The sequence below is a fragment of the Ursus americanus genome, chromosome 31 (assembly GCF_024610735.1).
Source record: "Ursus americanus isolate L20-20 chromosome 31, mUrsAme1.1.p, whole genome shotgun sequence".
NCBI classification, from domain to species: Eukaryota; Metazoa; Chordata; class Mammalia; order Carnivora; family Ursidae; genus Ursus; species Ursus americanus.
In genome coordinates this window covers 36,514,573-36,527,470 of record NC_142157.1, presented here as the reverse complement: position 1 = coordinate 36,527,470, position 12,898 = coordinate 36,514,573, and the positions used below count along the sequence as shown (strand labels likewise).

Sequence of the window (12,898 nt, the reverse complement as noted above, 5' to 3'; positions counted from 1 at the left end):
ACACAGCCTCACATCAGGGGCAGGAGAGGCCTTGGTAGGGCGTCATGGTATCTTTGCAGACACTGTGCCCCTGCCTGGAGAGGCTTCTGGATAATCTCCTGACACACATGTCCACAGTGAGAGCCCCTCACACGTCACTTAAAACACTTCGCTCCTCCTTGTTGTGGGCTTGCCCCCCTGCCCTGCCTTGTCCTTTTCTCTTTAAGATTCTTTTCATTTCCATCATGGGTTGTCCCAGGAAAGGGAAGCTCTTCCCAGCAAATGCAGCGCGAATGTCACCAGAAGCCTCAGGCTGGGGTTGGGGTCACAAAGGAGGCCCGAGATTTGGAAGGGCAGCGACAGAATAGCGTTCAAGCGTTTCAGGGGCAGAAACGGGAACTAAAAGTACAAGGCTGAGAACAAGGGCCACGCTGAGGGTCAATGACGCCCTGAGCAACGCCTCTGGAATCACTCTTGTCCACTGGTGTGGGCGTTGGCCCGACACCGCCTGTCCACAGCCAGGCATTTACCAACCCGTTCACGTCCGCACGCACTCCTCGTGAGGCTTGCCACAGTTTCAGTACCGTGTGCCTCACTTCACAGGGGACAGGCGGCCACGCTGAAAGGAAGTGGCCTTGTCCCATTTTCTGCAAGCATATTATGTTCACAAGTAAGGAGCGTGTGGGTGTGCGTGTGTGTTTCCTCCGCATCACCCATCACGGCCACAGCCCTGGACCTCCGAGAAGCAGGATGAGGAGTACAGGTCACGAGTCACGAGGCTGCAGGCAGCATCGCAGTTAAAACAGAAAGTGCCGGCAAGCAGGGTGGTGGTGACTAGCAGCCACACGTATCGATGGGAAAATATCTTGGAAACCAGTCCGGGGACTGGACATTAGCCAGAACATTCCTACGGCCCCAACAAATTGTTCTTTACAAAGGAGATTACTAGAAGGATGGGCGGAGAGAGCAAGAGCATGAGGACAGCATGAGAAGAGCAACTGTTCCACAGGGGAGGGCGATGCTGCGGGAACCTGGTCACAGAAGCCCGGGGGGAGCGGGTTATCTGCGTGGACCCTGCTGTTTAGCAGCTGTCAGCGCTGTTGCCTGGCTACTCCCGGCGACCCCAGCGCTTGGCCTCCGTGACCATCGCGCTCAGGGGAAAGAACGTGCATCATGAAAACCACGCTCCGGGCTGTGGCCGCCACCCCGGGAGCTCGCACAAACCCCAGCAGAGACTCCGAGTTGCTGGGGACGGATGAACATGGGCTTTTTCCTTTCCTTTTTTTTTTTTTTTTAAATCCCAAAAAGACCCTAACATGCACCCAGGGGTGAATTCTCATGGAATCAACTGTTATGAGCGGCGTCCCCTGACTTCACGGGCGGAACCCGTGCCCGGCAACTTGGTGCAACTTGGAGAGGGCCTCTGGGGAGGTTAAGTGAGGCCACAGGGTGGGCCTGACCCGCCGGCACCGACGTCCTGAGGAGAAGGGCCCCAGTGCTGTCCCCCTGCGCAGGGGGAGGCCCGGCGAGGACAACGGGAAGATACCGTCTGTGGAGCTGCGCACCAACACGAGGCTCCTTCTACCGCGGGGGTGGGGACGGACGCAGTCCCTCGACTGGCCCACTCCCGCCTCCCAGGGACGCGCTCTCCCATCGGGGCCATACCTTCCGTGTAGCCGCATGCCTGTGTGAGGGCCTGGCAGTGCGTCAGCAGCGCGATCCTGGTCACGGTCACCCCGAGCACGCTCCCGTCCTTGCACGTCTTATACTGAAACGAGAGGATGTCGTGCAGACGGGTGTTCCGAGGGTCAGCGCGCCCACCGCACAGCTGTCCCAGCCAGGCCAGAGTCTGCCCGCCCGCCAGAAGCCCGCATGCGACCCACCTCTATGTACGCGGTGTCGTTATTCGCATCTTTGATGTGTGGGAACCAATCTCGAGGGGGCTTAGACAGATGCTTTGACTCGGTGACAAACCACAGCAGCTTTGGCCAACCTTGGAAACAGAGAACACCCCCCATTCGGGGAGCGTTACCCAGAAAGCAGGCCTGCAGCATCCCGTCCCCTCCCCGTGGCCCGTGGGACAGCACCGCGAGCTCAGACGTCAGCAGCACGTACGCTGCTGGCTAAACTGGCCACACGGCAGACGACAGGTGACATGTTATCGGAGACGGCCGCGTGTGCAAGAGTGCGTCTACGACCTGATGACACGCAGGACCTTCCTGCATGAAGAGTCCCCAGCAAGGCTCCGGGTGGCGGCGTACCTTTGAACTGCGGGATCTCCCCGGTCGGGCTTTTTGGCAGCCCTTTGTGGCAAGCGTCACTCGTCAAGGCCACGGTGACTCCACAGCTTCCGAGCAAGAACCCAATCTGCTGGCTTCCTGCGTCCTGGGGAAGCGACAGGGACACAAGTCACAAAGCCAGCAAGGACGGCTGCGTTCCTGGCAAAACGCAGCCTCGCCCCTGGGATCTGGGACAGAGGGAACCTCCCTGAACGACCAGCAGTGTGGGGGGCGAACAGGAGTCTGCGCAAGCCGGGTCGCGTCCCTGGCTGTGCCTGCCGCCACGGGACCTTGAACAGGGCAGCCGGCCAGCTCGGCCTCAGTCTCCGCGTCTGCTGCGACGGAGGGACCCAGGAGCGTGGATGGTGCTCAGGGTGCGGCTGACACGCAGCGGGTCTCCGGAAAGGGCTGTGCTGCGTCTCCCTCCGGTTCTCTAAGACGATGACCCCAGAACGTAACTATCGCGGAGAACAGAAAAGCCCAGGAAACATCTTCCTACTTGCCATGGAGTCTGATTTTAAAGATGCTCAGAGCACAAGGCCCTGCTCTGTTTGATGACACGTGATGTGGGCGAGCTGGACGCCCAGTCCCGACCGACATAATGAAGACCTACTGCCATCCTGTGCCCAGAGCGGGTCTCGTCTGTGAGCGGGGACACGGGTCTGGACGGACCCCCCCCCCACACACTGTAGGACATTGAGTCTGGAAGCCCTGAACGACCAGCACTGATGTCCTGGGAGAGGCAACCCGGGGCCCGGCCACCCTGTGGTCTGTCGCTGACCACGTCCAGCTGCCTGTGGCACGTCTGTTCAACCGGCTTGCTTTATGCCCCCCAGTCACACCAGGTCTGACTCAGAAAGCAAAAGCCGGGAAGCAGCGGGCATTCCTACAACCAAACATCACAACACGGTGAGCAGACCACACTCATTCGTTCCCACTGTGCGTGGACCAGCCACGGCCTCCTCTCACTCTGCCCACGTGCGGCCCGCTAAGAAAGCACACGGTGACCTGGGTGTTTCCCGCATGGAAGTCCGCAGCACTGACATCTTACCACTAGCCTTTCCGGTGCCTGGTTCACAGTTCAACCCACAGGGAAAGCCACGATCCTTACGTGGAATTGCGCACCACCAGCCTCCTGACGCCGCGTGCAGCCCAAGCAGGGAGCGGAGGGCCGGCGCCCGACAGACAGACGTGCCCGTTTCAGGTACTCTTCCTTCACGTGCCGCTGCTTCAAGCAGTTTTTAACGGTCACTCGAATGTGAATTTGGGTATCACACTGCCAAACATCCAGACAGGTTCTGAGATCCCGTTTGGCTCTTTATGAGCGAGACTTTGCTGAGACCGCCTAGCCCCAGGCCACGTGAGCACCAGTGCAGGGGAGCGAGCGCAGGCTGTCAGCCGTGACCTGCCAGGGCGGGTGGCTGAGGGCTCGCCTCCCATCTCAGCTCTCCTGCACCCGACTTTCTAGAATGTGCTCCTCACTGATTTCTGAAACGATGTGATCACGCACACGGGACAGCTGAGCCAGAGGAAGAGGTGGGACAGCAGGCGAGGAGACTGATGGACAGAAGGCCACAGTTGAGCCGGAATTCAGACCTCACACCTGCTCCACCCTCAGCTGGAAGGGGTTCTTGTCGTCTCCACCGGCTAAGTTCCTGCTCCACTGCCCACTGTGCGCAAGCAGCTCTGTCCACCCAGCCCACGTGCTGCCGGCTTTGGGGAGCTGCATCCTGTCTCAGGAGGGCTTTGCACGGAGCATGTAGACTCGAGCCCTGAGGTGGCTCGGGCGAGGGCCCTTCCTCTGAAGGGTTGGGCTGTCAGGACAGTGACCACCTCCCCGGTCACAAGTTCTTGTGAACTTCAGGGAAAGCCAGACAACACCTGACTTCAGCCTGTCACCTCCAACCCTCCCGCAACACAGAGAGGTGCCACGTTATGTCACCCCGTAAGAAGTCTCTCCTTGGTCTCACCGATGACCCCTGGAGCCTCCACCGTGGTCTGTTCCATCCCAGGCCCCCAGTCAGGACGCAGCAATCACGCTCCCAAGAAGAACACCAGCAAATGCGAGGACAGCTCACAGAAAGTCCGTCCTGTGAACTCGCTCAGGGTTTGTGGCCCCACAACTACCAGCTGGTGTTGATCCAATTTCGTTCTTTGCCAACGGGGCAGTTCGCCGGCTCTCAGGCGGTGCAGCAGGACAGAAAGGGGGCAAAGGTGTCTCAGGGGCATGGGCTTCAGGTGCCCCCAGGCCTCTGCGTCCCTGGGCCCGTGGTCCTCGGAACAGGACCCCTTCCTCGCGGCCTTGCCGCTTTCCCATCAGACTCACGTGCCCGCGGCAGAGGCCGGGTTGGCTGAGACACCGTGCAGCCTCTTCGCCGGCCGACAAACGTGCCCTGCTGACTGCTGGCCTCACTCAGGCTCCGTCCCCTCAGCAGGGCGACAGCAACAGGCTGTCCCAGCTCTGCCACGACCCTGCAAGGCCCAGTGCGGCAATGCCCCTGGATGCGCCCTCTGGGGCTCCACACACCCTGGCCAAACCACCCAGGGACTCAGTCCGTCCTGCTGCCAACCCCGTGTGGAAAGATGAGCTTTCTCCGCCCACCCCAGGAACTAGGATGGAGAATAAACGCACGAGACTAAAGCGCTGGGTTCACTGGACGACACTCAGGGTTTGGAAAACTGGCTCTCTGTAGGCCCTCTGTGGCAAATCTAGTGAGTACAGACCCGGCCGACAGAGGACATGTTCACGTACCCATCACCTTACCCGATCGGCACTGCACGGCGCCAGAGGGTTCTTTTGTGTAACAGTAAGTTTTTTTCTTTTCTTAAAAGACTATTTTTTTTTAAAGATTTTATTTATTTATTTGGGAGAGAGCACAGCTGGGAAGGGGGAGGAATAGAGGGAGAAGCAGACTTCCTGCTGAGCAGGGAGCCTGACGCAGGATTTGATCCCAGGACCCTGGGATCAGGACCTGAGCTGAAGGCACACGCTTCACTGACTGAGCCACCCAGGCGCCCCTAAAAATAAGTTTTCTGAGACACAAATGTCATGTTCTGACATCAAAGAGCCTGAGGAATGACGCTCGGCTTCTGGCTTCAGGAAGACAAAGTCATCTCCTGGTTCTGTTTTCCATGAGGAAATGGTCTGGTGGAGAGAGGAACCTCAGTATTTTCTTCTGAGAAGGGTCTCCAGGTCCCGTGGCACAGGCTGATAATCCGAGGGTCTGGGAGGTCACAGCCTAGCCGTCTAAGACAAGTCCCAGCAGGGCCAACAAGGCACAGGTGAGACTCCGCTCCCCTGCCCACAGCTGCGCCAGCAGAAGTCCTTCTCGGTACACACACTGCACGGGCCCTCCCTGAACCACCCGGGCGGCCGCTAAAGGTTCTCCTCAGCAAAGGGGGCTGACCCGTGGTCAGCACAACCCATGACGAAACACCTCCCCTCCCAGGGACCATTACTGCAGTAACTTCCTACTCACACCATTAAAAAGGTTTCCACTACAATTAAAACGAATGGCTTATACGTCTGTCAAATGTTCAAAGGATACTTAACCTCATTCTTTCAAAGCACCACAAAGTGAAGTGGTGGCCACGGTGGGTTTTTTGCATGTTTGCGTCAGTGGCATTGGAAATGATGTGCCTGTGCTGCCAGGTGGCAGGAAGGGCGGAGGCACGTGCTCCCTGTTCAGATGGTTTTCTGGCCACTGACTCCAGGTGATCTTTTTGATGCTACTGACTACAAACCTGCGAGGGCTTCGAGCCTTGAATTGAGGTCACCAGCCCTGTGCCTTTCAAATGGCCTCAACCCACTGAACTTGACACCCAGGAAAGAGAAGCATCATATGTCCCCGAGTCGGCTTTCAGGTTAACTGTAGTAGAACTAACCATGGCACCAAAGACTCACCTAGAAGAACGTGGCTATCCGTTCAATCCCTAAACCCCTCCACATTCCTCAGGTGTGAAGATCACAGGACTCAGGTTCTGAGGAAGCACTGTGTGGGGTGTCTACCGCACACCTGGAGCGCTGGCAGCAAACACCTGCAGGAATCGGGCCACTGGGGGAGGCTCTGCGGTCAGGGGTTGCAGGGTGTCCCTGACTTCCAGGGTCACCAGCTGCTCTGCCTGACACGGACGCGTGCCCGAGAGGTCAAGTATGCAACTCCCGGGTTTTGTAACCAGGAAACCAAAACAGCAACCGTCCCCCTTCATTTTCTAAGGGAACACCACATTCTCTCCTTCCATTCCAAGGAGTGGACCCTGAGGCAGCCCCCATCCGCACTGGAAGGCAAATGACCCCGCTGAGTGTCAGAGCGGCCACAGACACCCAGAAAGTTCTCCGGAAACTCTGAGCCTGGGCACATGTAAACCATGACATTTTGGAGCTAGGAGCAGGATCGCACACAGTCTGTGCCTGACAATGTGCCGAATGAAGACTGGATCAATCCAGTGCAGGGTCCAAGGGCATAACACAGAACATAACCAGTGACTGGGGGCCCACACCTCATGGCTCTCGGCTCCCCCTCCTCAGATGACATCAGACCATCTGTCTTCAGGGACCACCAATGTCAACCCTAGTAGAGTCTCCTCCCCTTGTCTCTTCCTGAAGTTTCTGTACCTTTGCTTTACTATGGAACGTCATTCACGCGGACGAAAAAACACTGATATGTGGGATATGTACAACATATGTTTCTTATACTTGACTACGCTGTAACAGCAAGATTTAGAATTACATCTGGCAAATCATAGGTGAGCACGGGACTCCACAATGTCCAAACACCAAAACATGAGCAACAACCAACACCCTATCATCTATCCAGATTTCTCATGTAATGACCCTGAGGAATGAGATAATCAAACACTGAGATACTGACAGATTACTAAACTCAATGTTCTTTTTTTTTAAATTTAGGTATAATTGACATATAACATTCTATTAGTTTCAGATGTAAAACAATGATTCAATATTTGTATACACTGCAAAATTATCACTACGAAAGAAAAGAACTTTAAAGATTTACTCTCTTGACACCCTTCAAATGTGCAGTACTATCACTGTATACAGTCACCATATACCGACTGATTTATTTAAACTGAAGTCTGTGCCTGTCCATCCCCTTCAGCCATTTCACACTCCCCACAACCACCGCCACTGGCAACCACCAATCTGTTCTATCTATGAGTTTGTTTTTTGTTTTTTAGATCCCATATTTAAGAGAAATCATATGGTGCTTGTCTTTCTCTGACTTATCTCAACTGGCATATCAAGGTCCCTCCACGTCATTGCAAATGGCAAGATCTCATCCCTTCTTATGGCTGAGTGATGGACGTGTACACCACCTTTTCTTCTCCACTCATCCACTGATGGACACTTAGGTTGTTTCCCTGTCTTGACTACTGTAAATAATGCTGCAATGAACATAGGGGTGTATATATCTTTTCAAATTAGTGTTTTCATTTTTGTTTAGAAAAATACCTACTGTAATTGCTGGATTGTACAGTAGCTCTATTCTGAATTTTTGAGGAACCTTCATATTGTTTTCCACAGTGGCTGCACCAGTTTGCATCCCTACCAACAGTGCACGAGGGTTTCCTTTTCTCTACACCCTTGCTAATCCTTGCTATTTCTTATCTTTTTAATATTAGCCATTTCAAAAGGTATGAAGTGATACCTCATTGTGTGTGTGTGTTTTTTAAAGATTTTATTTATTTATCTGACAGAGAGAGAGTGAGCACAAGCAGGGGGAGTGGCAGGCAGAGGAACAGGGAGAAGCAGGCTCCCCATGTGGAACTCGATCCCAGAACCCTGGGATCATGACCTGAGCCCAAGGCAGACGTTCAACTGAGTGAGCCACTCAGGCGCCCCTCATTGTGACTTTAAACCCCATTTCCACGATGATTAGTGATGCTGCGTGTCTTTGGCCTGTTGGCCGTCTATGTGTGTCCTTTGGAAAAATGTCTTTTCAGATATTCTCCCTCTTTTTTAATGGGATTGTGTCTTTTGCTATTGAGTGGTATGAATTCTAGATATATTTTGGATATTATCCCTTATCAGATACACAATTTGCAAGCATTTTCTCCCTTTCCGTAGGAACGGCACCCTGCCTTTGCCTTGTGCTGATGGCTTCCTTTGCTCTGCACGCCGTTCCACGTGTTTGCTTTTGCTTCTGTTGTCCTTGCCTTTGGTGTCAGATCTAAAAAATCACACCAGGACTGATGTCAAGCAGCTTACTTGGAGCCCATGTTTTCTTCTAGGAGTTTATGGTTTCAGGTCTTACATTCAAGTCTCTAATCCATTCTGAGGTAACTTTTGTGTAGCGGGTAAGATAGGGGTGTAGTTTCATTCTTTTGCATGTGGCTGTCCAATTTCCCCAATGTGATTTATTAAAGAGACTGTCTTTTTCCCATTGTGTATTCTTGGATCTTTTGTCCTAAATTAATTGGCAATATATGTGTGGGTTTATTTCTGGGCTATTACATTCTACTAACCTACTATCTGTTTTTTGACAATACCGCACTGTTTTAATTACTACAGCTATGTAATGTAATTTAAAACCAGGGAGCCGGGTGTCCCCAGCTTTGTTCTTCTTACTCAACACTGCTTTGCCTACTTGGGGTCTTCTGTGGTTCCATATAAATTTATGGAATGTTTGTTCTATTTCTGTGTACAGTGCCATTGGAATTTTAATATTCAGATTGCACTGAATCTGTAGATTGCTTTGGGTAATATGGACATTTTAACAATATTATTTCTCCCAATTCATAAGCATGGAATATCTTTCCATTTGTGTCTTCCTCAATTTCTTTCATCAATGTCTTATGATTTTCAGAGTATAGGTCTTTCTTCCCTTTGGTTAAATTTATTCCTAGGTATTTTACTCTTTTTGATGTAAGTATTAATGGGATTGTTTTCTTAATTTCTCTGGTTGTTCACTGTTAACATATAGAAATGAAATCAATTCTTATATGTTGATTTTCTGCCCTACAACTTTACTCAATTCGCTGAATAATCGGAATAGTTTTTTTGTAGAGTCTTCTAAAATCATGTCATCCTCAAATAGAGATTGTTTTACCTCTTCCTTAACAATCTGGATGCCACTTACATCTTTTTCTTGCCTAACTACTCTGGCTAGGACTTCCAATTCTATGTTGAATAGAAGTGGCGAGAAGAAAAATTTTCAGCTTTTCACAAGTGAGTGAAAGGTTAGCTGTGGGCTTGTCATACATGGCCTTTATTATTTTGAAGCGTATTCCCTCTAGCTTCACTTTGCTGAGTTTTTTTTTAAATCAAAAATGAATGTTGACAAATAGACATTTCTCTGAAGAAGACATACAGATGACCAACAGACACATGAAAAGATGCTCACCACCACTGATCACCAGGGAAATGCAAACCAAAACCACAATGAGATACCACCTCACACTTGTCAGAATGGCTAAAATAAAAAACACAAGAAACAACAGGTGTTGGCGAGGATGTGGAGAAAGGGGAAACCTTCTTGTACTGTGGGTAGGAATGCAAACTGGTGCGGCCACTCTGGAAAACAGTATGGAGGTTCCTCAAAAAGTTAAAAATAGAATTACCCTACCATCCAGCAGTTGCACTAGTAAATATTTACCCAAAGAATACAAAAATACTAATTCAAAGGGATACATGCACCCTGATGTCTAAAGCAGCATTATCCACAAAAGCCAAATTATGGAAACAGCCCAGATGTCCATCAACTGATGAATGGATAAAGAAGATATGGTATATATAATGGAATATTATTCAGCCATCAGAAAGAATGAAATCTTGCCATTTGCAACAACATGGATGGAGCTAGAGAGTATTATGCTGAGTGAAATAAGTCAGTCAGAGAAAGACAAAGACCATATGACTCAATCATATGTGTAATTTAAGAAACAAAACAAATGAGCAAAGGTGGGAAAAAGAGGCAAACCGAGAAACAGGCTCTTAAGTGTAGAGAACACACTGATGGTTGGGGAGGGGGGTGCTGGAGTATGGGTGAGATGTGAGACAGGTGATGAGGATGAAGAAGTTTACTTGCTTTGATGAGCACCAGGTGTTGTACGGGACTGTTGCATCACTACACTGTACACCTGAAAGTAATGTAACTCTGCATGTTAACTAGCTAGAATTTGAATAAAAACGTAAAAAAATTTTTGAATGTTGCCAATGCTTCTCCTGTATCTATGATCATATGATTAACCTTCATTTTGTTAATGTGGCGTGTCACACTGATTCATGAATGTTGGCCCATCCACGCATCCCTGAACTAAATCCCACTAAATAATGGAATATGATCATTTTAATGTATTATTGCATTCCGTTTGCTAATATTTGGTTGAGGATTTTTGCATGTATGTTCATCAGGGATATTGGCCTGTAATTTTGTTTACTTATGGCGTCCTTATCTGGTATTGGTATCAGGGTAAAGCTGCCTCGTAAAATGAGTTTGGAAGCTTCCCTTCCTCTCAATGTTTTGGAAGAGTCTGAGAAGGATAGGTATTAAATCTGTTTGAATGTTTGGTGGAATTCACCAGTGAAGCCCTCCGGTCCTGGATTTCTGTTTGCTGGAGGTTGCTGATCAGAGCCACTCTTCTTACTACTAACCGGTATTCAGATATTCTAGCTCTTCATGACTCGGCCTTGGAGAGTGAAGGTATACAGGAACTGGGGTCCAATGTGTTGGCATACGGTTGTTCCCAGGAGTCTCTCATAACCCTTTGTCCTTCTCTGGTGTCGGCTGTCACTTGTTTCATTTCTGATTATATTGGAGACCTGTCCTCTTGTTTCCTTGCTGAGTCCAGCTGAAAGGGTATCAACCTCGCTTATCTTTTGAAAGAACCAGCTTCTTAGTGCCATTGATTTTTCTCCCCTAGTCTCGTTATAGTCTCTATTTCATTTATTCCCACGATGATCTTTGTTCCTTCCTTCTACTAACTCTGGGCTTCATTTGCTCTTTTTCTAGTTCCTTGAGGTTTAAGTTTAGATTATTAGACATTTTTCTCATGGACTAAGGTAGACCTGTATCACTATGACCTTCCTTCTTAGAACCACTTCTTCTGAATTTACAGATTTTGTATGTTCTTTTTTTTTTTTTAAACTGGTCTCAAGCTGTTCTTTTTTTTTTTCCCCCCACCTTTTCCTTTGAGCTCCTCATTGACTCACTGGTTGTTCAGTAGCACGTTGTTTAATGTCCACATATTTGTGAATTTCCCAGTTTTCTTCATGTAACTGATTTCTAGTTTCATACCACTGTGGGTCAGAAAAGATGCTTGATAGGATTTCACTCTTCTTAAATTTACTGAGACTTGCTTTGTGGCCTAACATGGGATCTATCCTGGAGAACATTCCAAATGCCCTTGAGAAGAATGTGTAACCTGTTGCTTATGGATGGAATGTTCTACATAAATTAAGTCCACTGGTGTAGTGGGATATCAAAGTCCCCTACTACTGCTGTACTGCATTTCTCCCTTTAGGTCTATTAATATTTGCTTTATATATTTAGGTGCTCCTATGCTGGGTACGTAAATGTTTACAAATATTATGTCGTCTTCGTGGATTGATCCCTTTATCATTATGTAATCCCCCTTTTTGTCTCTTGTTAACAGTCTTTGTTGTAAAGTCTATTTTGTCTGGTGTAACTACAGCTCTTCCTCTTTCTTCCCATTTGCACTTCCATGGAATATCTTTCTGCAACCCTTCACTTCAGCCTCTGTGTGTCCTTGGGTCTGAAGTGAGTCTCTTGAAGGCAGCATAAGGATTGCTCTTGCTTTTTTCCCATTGACTCACTCTTTGTCTTTTGATTAGAGAATTTAGTCCTTCTACATTTGAAGTAACTCCTGATAAGTAGATTCCTATTGCCATTTTGTTAATTATTTTCTGGCTTGTTTTCGGTAGGGCCTCTCTGTCCCTTTGTTCCTCTCTTTTTCCTTTGTGATTTGATGACTTTGTTTGGTGTTACACTTAGATTCCTTTCCCTTTATATTCCGTGTCTCTACTAGAGGTGTTTGCTTGTTGGTCACCGTAAGGTTCACATACAACAGTCTATACACACACACACACACACACACGTGTGTGTGTGTATCTTAGTCTATTTTAATTTGATAGCAACTTAAGTGTGAACATACTCTAAAACTGACTTTACCTGCCCTCCTCCTATTTAATGTTTTCATATCACACTTACATCTTTTTACTTTGTGTATTCCTTAACTAAGTATTGGAGTTTTCATGATTTTTACTACTTTTGTCTTTTTAACCTTCTAAGTTTTAGTTTTATTAAGTAATTAATCCATTACCTTTACTCTACATTGACCTTTACCAGTGAGATTTATACTCTGATTTATTTTCTTGTTACTAATCAATGCCCTCTCTTTTCAGCTTAAAGAAGTCCCTTAACATTTCTCATAGGGCCTGTTTAGCGGTGATGAAGTCCTTGAGGTTTTGCTTGTCTGGAAAACCATCCCTCCTTCAATTCTGAATGACAGAATTGTCACCGTTGGGCAGAGCATCCTTGATGGTAGGTTTTCTTTTCAGCACTTTGAATATATCCTGCTGCTCCCTTCTGGCCCACAAGGTTTCTGCTGAAAAATTTGCTGAGAGCCTTAGCAGTTTCCTTGTATGTAACACATTGTTT

The 12,898-nt window shown here is 49.0% G+C and overlaps 1 protein-coding gene across 5 annotated transcripts in view; it reads right to left on the bottom strand.

The window, feature by feature from the left end:
- The window catches only part of DIP2C (DIP2 acetate--CoA ligase C (putative)), a 390,975-nt gene that overhangs the window by 101,442 nt on the left and 276,635 nt on the right, over positions 1-12,898 (bottom strand). For all 5 annotated transcript variants that reach the window (XM_045812960.2, XM_087857775.1, XM_045812961.2 and 2 more), the window contains 3 exons: positions 2,241-2,364; positions 1,863-1,972; positions 1,645-1,747 (listed from right to left, as the gene is read on the bottom strand). In XM_045812960.2, coding sequence (XP_045668916.1) covers positions 1,645-1,747; positions 1,863-1,972; positions 2,241-2,364 — 337 coding nt within the window. The remainder of the gene's footprint in view (positions 1-1,644; positions 1,748-1,862; positions 1,973-2,240; positions 2,365-12,898) is intronic.